Source organism: Nicotiana sylvestris, chromosome 11 (assembly GCF_000393655.2).
Source record: "Nicotiana sylvestris chromosome 11, ASM39365v2, whole genome shotgun sequence".
NCBI lineage: Eukaryota > Viridiplantae > Streptophyta > Magnoliopsida > Solanales > Solanaceae > Nicotiana > Nicotiana sylvestris.
Window position 1 is genome coordinate 110,677,972 of NC_091067.1, and position 8,422 is coordinate 110,686,393.

At 37.3% G+C, this 8,422-nt stretch overlaps 1 protein-coding gene across 2 annotated transcripts; it reads left to right on the forward strand.

Moving 5' to 3' along the window:
• The first annotated feature begins 2,171 nt into the window (after positions 1-2,171).
• LOC104243771 (uncharacterized) lies at positions 2,172-5,813 on the forward strand. Of its 2 annotated transcripts, XM_070163076.1 has the most exons (7): positions 2,265-2,371; positions 2,913-3,034; positions 4,205-4,277; positions 4,443-4,536; positions 4,615-4,725; positions 4,817-4,877; positions 5,083-5,813. In XM_070163076.1, exons 3-7 carry the CDS (start codon positions 4,223-4,225, stop codon positions 5,554-5,556), a joined length of 795 nt encoding a protein of 264 aa, XP_070019177.1. In that variant the 5' UTR covers positions 2,265-2,371; positions 2,913-3,034; positions 4,205-4,222; the 3' UTR covers positions 5,557-5,813. The 2 variants fall into 2 exon arrangements, with proteins under 2 accessions (XP_009797323.1, XP_070019177.1); XM_009799021.2 differs by lacking the exon at positions 2,913-3,034 and having other exon boundaries at positions 2,172-2,371.
• The last annotated feature ends 2,609 nt before the right edge of the window (positions 5,814-8,422 follow it).

The window sequence follows — 8,422 nt, forward strand, 5'->3', positions numbered from 1 at the left end:
CCTTACTCAATTGCCCGAAGACGATATATTTAATCGGGATCTGGCAGATGTGCAGAGTCGGGAAGATAATAGTGATTATAACAACAAAGCTGATGAGTCTGGAGATGACACACCCTTCCCTGATGATGATGAGGACGAGAATGATAAACCTGATTTGACGAGGGAATATGATGCCGCCAATGAGCATGCTCCATATATGCAGACTCCACTTCCCGTTAGACCGAGAGTGTACGAGTCCCATGTACCATTTCATTCAAGGGAGATTCCCTACCTTGATTAGTTGCCTAGTATAACAGAGGTGGATGCCATCACAAGGGATCTTGACGATATTCGGACAATAATATGGGATGAATCTAAACCAACAGTGCTGTCAAAGAATATGCTTTTTGCTGATAAAGCATGTCTAAGCAGGGTGGTGCGAATGTACAACATAAAAGAGTGTCATGAGATCGTGGTTCACGATTCATCTCCGGAAGTATATAATGTTATTTGTCATAGATGGTTTCAAGGTTGTACATGGATGCTGCGTGTGAGAAAGTTGAAAACAAATATGTGGATTGTGGGAAATATATTGGCACCCACACTTGTGAAATGGACACATTCAGTGAGAATCATTTTAACTTGAATGGTGACTTGATTTCTTTTGTCTTGATTCCACATATTGAATCATTCCTAAGGTGAAAGATTAAAGAATGTATAACATCTTTCCACCAGGTGAAAGATTCCACATGCCTTCAAAGATTTTAACTTGTACTCACTTTTTAAACAACTTCAGCCCCCTTTCTTCTTCTTCTTCTTCTTCTTCTTCTTCTTCTTCTTCTTCTTCTTCTTCTTCTTCTTCTTCTTCTTCTTCTTCTTCTTCTTTCTTCTGCTATTGTTGGTGCTGCTATGAAACTTCAGTTCACGGGATGATTGCCATAAGTATGTTTATCAGATTATTTAAAAATAAATTATAAATAATTACGTAAATTAGTAGACAATAATTTGTGAATATTTCCACGTAATTATGTTCTTTTCACGTTTATTGTTTCCAAAATTCATAATATAGATACTATTGACAATCAAATTATTTTATAGTAGTAATATACTATGAAAGAATAAGGTGATTATTTATCTAGTATGTTAGAAAGCTTTTTCAAAAACTTTAGTTTATATAGTGCTGAAATTTTTACAAATGAACTAAATAACTTCAGCATCTTCTGGTGAAGTTTTTGGAAAAGCTTTATGAAAAAACTAATGAATCCAGGACAAAAAAACTTCAGCTTATATAGTGCTGAAGTTTTTACAAATGAACTAAATAACTACAACATCTTCTGCTGAAGTTTTTGAAAAAGCTTTATGACAAAACTAATAAATCCAGGACAAAAAAATTTCAGCTTATATAGTGTTGAAGTTTTTACAAATGAACTAAATAACTTCAACATCTTCTGCTAAAGTTTTTGAAAAAACTTATCTAGGACAAAAAAACTTTAGCTTATTTAGTGCTGGAGTTTTTACAAATGAACTAAATAACTTCAACATCTTCTGCTAAAGTTTTTGAAAAAACTTATCTAGGACAAAAAAACTTTAGCTTATTTAGTGCTGAAGTTTTTACAAACGAACTAAATAACTTCAGCATCATCTGCTGAAATTTTTGCTACTTCCGGCCCGTCTACTAGAATGCTGAAGTTTTGCGTGATTGCCTTTGCTACTTCAGTCCCGTATACTGAAATTACGCGAAAAAGTAGGTACGCTTGCAATTTTTTTTACAAAGCAAACATAAGTTAAAACGTGACCCAAAAAACCGGCAAATACCTCAAAAAAATTTCCCCACTCCTGAGACCAGTCAAACATCATTAAAAAACTTGGGAAAACGACAAAAAGTCATAGGATAATAAAATAAAATAAAATAATAAGGTGATTGTTATTTCCTTACACATCCTTTGTACTTACCTCTCCCGTCTGCAGTCTAGTCGTGGTAAAGTTTAAGTGTGAGTCAATCCAGAAAACTCTCTCACTTCAATCTTACGTGTAAGCATCCTATTGGTCCTTAATAGATGCCCCGAGAAAACCGAATCTGCTAAGAATTTTGTTTTTTTCTAAATCTTTTACTTTTTCAAAAGAAAGTACCAGTAAGTGTTATTTCGCTTTTAATGTATTTAAATTTTTACTAATTTTATTATCCCCTTTGTATTGTTAACTTTTCCGAAGAAGACGTAAGGATTTCGAAAATTTTTCATAAAAGTTTGTATATATATAGATAGATACTGGTACACGGGTTGTCTGTGTTTGTAAAAAGGGGGAAAAGTTGGCTAAATTAGGGTTTGAGTGATTTTGAGGGGTTGATTCGTTGGTGGCCATGAGGAAGAGGCTCGATACCCGATTCCCTGCTGTAAGTCTCACCCCCACCCTAACCCATATAACCCACCCCCACCCCCACCCTTTTCTCTTTCTGTTTAGTTATTTCTCTTTCTGTTTATGTATTATTCTGTTAGTGTTTTTGATTGTCTATTCTGTGTTTTTTTTGTTTTTTGTTTTTTCATTCAAAGAAGTAACTGGGGTTTAGTAAATTTGAAACTTTAGAGCTTTTATTATTTTCCTGTGGGAGGGGGGGGGGAGCTTTGAGCTTTTGATGTATTGGTGATCTTTGTGAGGTTATTGAATGAATAGAAATCTCAAATTGGTAGGATTGGATGTCTACTATTTACTTGTTGGGGGAAAAACTGATTATGAAGGTGGAGTTTGAGTTTGACTTTTTGTTTTGGTTCCTGGGACTTGCCTTGTGTTCATGCTTATATGTATTTGCTTAGTTTGGTTGTACGTGATGAATCTCTCTCCCCCCCCTCCCCCCCCCCCACACACACAGAAAAAAAAATTAAAATTAAAACAAAAGAGAGAAAGAGGGTTGAAGAAACGAACATCTTTTTTTGTAGGAGTTGAGGTACATGAAGTATGGATTTCTGGTCTCTTTAATCCAGTGGTTAGGACATCTTAATAGTAGAGGAAGAAATATGACCATGCTTAAGCAGTCAGCTCTCCATCATATGCTTTGAAGGTATAATAAGTTGTTCCTTTTTGATAAGTAGGTATAATAAGTTGTTCTTTGGTCTAATGGTAAGAGTGCAACTCAGCATGTTAGGGCTTTGAACCCTGCCTGAGACAAAGGCCTGGTGATTAAGTGAAGGGTAGAGGCGTGGGCCCATTATCCGTCGGGTTTCGAACTGTGTCCCTTTGGCCCTTGGTAATTTCTTGGTTATTAAAAGAAGTTGTTCCTGATAATTATTGGAGCACATCTTTGCCCGTCGTTCTGCAACCTGCACAGAATCAATACCTTGAATTGGTTTAGTTAAAGAGGCCGGTAACTTGGCATCTGTAGTGTTTTCTGCTAATTCCGCATTTGTATTCAATTGGGCTACTAGACGATAGGAAGGTGGTGAGAGTACCGTGACGCTAACCTTGTGAATGACCCTCTAAAGTATGAAAGTTTATGTTGGTCATGTTATTCATCGTTCAGGTATAGATGTTCTTGGGTGGAAATGGTTTTAATTGACTGGTTATAGTACTTTAATATCATAGAGCTGTTACCTGCCGGTCATTGCTTTGACTGAGAGAAATTATTTTTTTGCTTGCCTTTGGACATTAATGAGTCTTCTGAGCTATACTAACTGATGCTGATCTTATCTCAATTTTGATTGTTTTACCTGGAAAGTGGAGGGTCCTTTCTGTCAGCTCTTTGAAGTTGTAATTGTAGCTCTACAACTGAAATTCACCTGCAACATGTAATTAGGTAGAGATGCATGATATTAGAACTGTTAGTTGCATATCACTTGTTAAATGCGGACATATACAACAACAACAACATACCCAGTATATTCCCACATGTGGAGTCTGGGAAGGGTAGTGTGCATGCAGACCTTACCCCTATACAAACTAAATGGGGGGAATGCGCATGAAACAAAAGTTTGGTGTTGCATGGTAGTCTGTTTCTCTCGTGATTCAACAATATCGTGTACTGATATTTGGTTTCAAGAAGGAATTTTTATGACTGTAATTTGAGAGTTTTGCTCTTTTTATTATTTTAAAATATTTGTACGGTGACATCTGAACGTGAATGAAACTGCTTACAAGTTTCATGAGCTCTTGTTATGGACTTATTGTTTCTGTTGATTAAATTACTGAATCAAAGTTTCTAACTGTTCTAATACTCGTTGGCATTTATTTGCAGGCGCGGATTAAAAAGATTATGCAAGCCGATGAAGATGTGGGGAAGATTGCCATGGCTGTTCCTCTTTTAGTCTGTAAGTATTTTTGGAAGTCCTTTTCACTAAATTTATTTTAGCATTTTGAATCAGCTGGTTTTGAGAGCTATTTACCCTTATTCGTCCTTTGCTTCTTGGTATCAATTTTTGTGTGTGTTTAGTTTTGTTTATCCTAACTTGTATTTTGTCAACGGTAATATTCAGCAAAAGCTCTTGAGCTCTTTCTGCAAGATCTTTGTGACCGAACATATGAGATCACCCTCAAGAAAGGAGCAAAAACTATGAATTCATTCCATTTGTAAGTTCAATGAACTGTTTTTATACACATCATACCAGTTCTCTGGCTATCATCTAACTCAGTCCCTGTACTTCATAGGAAGCAATGTATCCAGAGCTTTAATGTGTTTGATTTCCTCAAGGATGTAGTGAGCCGGGTTCCTGATCTAGGCGGGTCAGATGGTGGTGCCGAATCAGCTACAAAAAGAAGGTAAAAAAATTGTACTTCCCATTTTCTTGCCTGTGATGGGTTTCAGGGCGATGAATTTGTATCATTAACAGCTGACTGTTCGCTGATGCAGGAAAGTTGTTGAAGAAGATGATCATGACAGTGATGATGATATCAAAAGGAGTAGTCGCATGGTATGGATATTATTTCTTTTAGATAATGTTGGGTTTAAAATTTGGGTTTTCCATAATTGATGGTCCATTTGTTAGTTTAGACATCAAGACCACGCTACCAACTTTTGACATGCAAAGCTGTATGTGGTCTGATTTCTTCTGTGTAAAACACCATATCAGCGCCTCCTGTATAATAGTGATATTTTTTTTAATTTTTTAATCACAGCATGAGACTGCACACACCAGCGGTAGTGGGAGGGGACGAGGCAGGGGTAGGGGTAGAGGCCGTGGGAGAGGTGCACGAGCAGTAGAGCGAGGAGACTCCAATGTTCACTGTGATAAAATTGAAGACCCTGCTGATGTTTCAAATCAAAATAATGAGAAGCAAAAGCAAAATGATGAAAGGATGGACTATGTAGCAGAACCAGCAGAATCAAAGAACATTTCGGCTGGCAAATGCCCAGAAGTTCCTGCGAGAAACTTCGATCTCAATATTGACTTAAATGAGAGTGTGGAATCCACAGCAATACCAGCTGAAGCTCCTTCAACATCAAAAATGGCACCTCCTGAAGTGAAGCATGAGGAAATCCCTGGATGGTCCTTGTCTGAGATGGAAAAGATGGCCATTGATCCGATGCAACTGGCCAACTTAAACAGAGGGTTAGATGAGGAAGAGGAAGATTATGATGAAGAGGGATAGGGATAGTTTTTCTAATGTGTTAGAGCACTTACTAACTCACATACAAGTAGGCTTTGTTCTAGTCTTGTAGGAATTAGTTTAAGTGTAAAAGAAAAAGGGTATAGTTGTCAATGAAGCTCAGATTTCTTGGGTTTCTCTAGTTGACTTAGGCACCTGTATTTATAGTCTTCTGTATTATTCAGCAACAGCATCTTAGGAGACATGTAATTTATTTCTTCTAATTCAGAAATATAATCTAGGTTGGAGGGTTGCATTCAGTGTTCTCTATTTTACCTTTTTATTAATTAATTTGCTGAGATGTGTCAGAATCTGCCGATGTGGATAGCATTCTTGACCTTTATTAATTTGGAGGACACTGATATTTTTTCAAGCGTGGTCTTATTCTTTTGTCTCCATGTTCCTTTGTATATCCAAACACTCTGCTCCGGCCTGAGCAAGAGTCTTGCTCTGCGCAGGCGGTGTTTGTAAATTATTACTGACGTTTTTACCTTTTTTTGGGCACAGTTATTAAAATCTAAGTTGGGTTTGTTCTTACTCCTGCGCACCATTACATACACTGTCGGTATAACTTAAGTGAGTCCGGAACCCAATTGTGGTTTTTTTGGACAAATGTGACATAAATATGTGTAAAAAAAAGAGTTATCATTCTATATATAACGCGGTGTAAAACCGTGTTATATATGTATAACACATGTATAAACAGCGATATGCTGACCTGATGTGACGGATATGTATAGCGCGTTACATATATATATATATATATATATATATATGTACCGCGCTATACCTGTTTGTGGGCCCACCAATAAGTCTCATGTGGTAAACTGACATAACAATAATTTAAATGGGTATAAAGAGCGCTATACATCAAAAAATTCAGCCCTTCGTGTCACGCCCCAAACCTGGAGAGGCGTGGCCGGCACCCGGTACCATACTCGGCCCGAGCGTACCACTCTATAACTCTGAACTCTGGAGGGGTAACCCTCAACTTAGGCCGATGAGGCCATATTCTGAATCATGTGAAATAACGTCTAAAACTAATAATATCAAACTAAACATCTACATAGGGATGGTAAAGCCACAGTACTGGTATAAAAATGTACATGACTCGTCTACAACCCTATAGGGGCAACTGAATTGTATCATGGTCGGGACAGGGCCTCGACATACCCATCAAACATATATATATATATATATATATATATATATATATATATATAATGGACTCCAAGATCTAGACCTGATAACTCCGGGGAAGTGGAGCTTACCAACCAAGCTGATGTTTGGCTACGTCTACTAGGAAGGTCTATCCAGCTGTCTATCAGGACCTGCAGGCATGAAATGCAGCGTCCCCGACAAAAGGGTAGTTAGTACGAAATAATGTACCGAGTATGTAAAGCAACTGAATAAGTGAAATCTGAAACGGAATTGTTAATATAATAACTGAAAGTAACTGGGAGGCAAAGATAACCTGAAGATATGCTTACCTGCTGATACTGACTCAACTCTCTCAATATAGTACTCCCTCCGTTCCAATTTATGTGAACCTGTTTGATTGGGCACAGAATTTAAGAAAAAATAAAGACTTTTGGAATTTGTTGTCCTAAACAACTCAAAAAGGGATCTAGAATATTTGTGTGGTTATAAAAGTTTCTCATTGATGGTAGAATTGTAAGTTTAAGCTAAATTGTTACCAAATTTAGAAAGGGGTCATTCTTTTTTGAACGAACCAAAAGGAAATAGGTTCACATAAATTGGAACAGAGGGAGTATGTAAAATAGATGTTCGGCCCTATAAGGCTCGGTATGTGTAACTGATCTGCCGTAGTAGGCTTGCTCATAGGCGCTCGGCCATACTAGGCTCTGTATCTCAGCCATTCTGGGCTTGCTCATAGGCGCTCGGCCACAGTAGGCTCGGTATATAACTCACCATCTGATCAGAGGTTGCCCAATAGGGGCATGCCCATCAATTATAGCTCGATGGTAGTAAAAATACTGTAATACTGTATATATATAGACACTCTACACTCTGGGCTGACAGAAGACAAAATTAACTGAATATGAAGTCCCGATAAAGGAGAATGCTATAACATATGAGACTAGGAAAATGTACATAAATTCCGGAATATGAACTTCTCTTTATGTCTTGTTATCAACAACATGTAGTTACTGGATCATGCCAAAATGAAAGATAACATACCTTAACATCGTTAAGTCCTTAATACCTTCCAAGCAATTCTTCAAACAACTCAACTCAATCTACCACAGCATAAGGAGATTCAAAATCAGTGCTGAGTAAAGGCTAAGTTTGGAACTTAAACTAGTAGCTCGTTTACGTAAATTTTGGCAGTATATCCCCTGTAACAAGGCCCTCCTCCAATACCATATACCAACAGCAACAAGAACACAACAATTACAACATGTATGCATCATTTTCCAACCTTATCTCTATCACAATATACAACAAAACAGCACATACCCCTAATCACTTCATACATAAAACGGCAACCAAAGTAGTGCCAAACAATCTAAAAAAAGTAACGACGAACAACCAGCCTACCATTCCGTCATTATGTGTTGTTTCCCCACACCTTTTCTCCTCCAAAACTCCATAAAACATCAACATAAGAGGCCAACACAAAACAACCCACAAACAATCCACTACAGGTCAAATAACTCGAACTCACGGCTTCCGATCACCGTCCCGTGAGTTCTAACTATTAAAAAACAAATTTATCAACCTTCCTTGATATTTAAATACTTAAATACATAGATTAGACGTTTCTTAACTTTGAAGTACCTTCCAAAAATCGAACTACAAAGAAAAAAGAGAGGCGATATAATGATACTTACGTCGTAGGGATTGT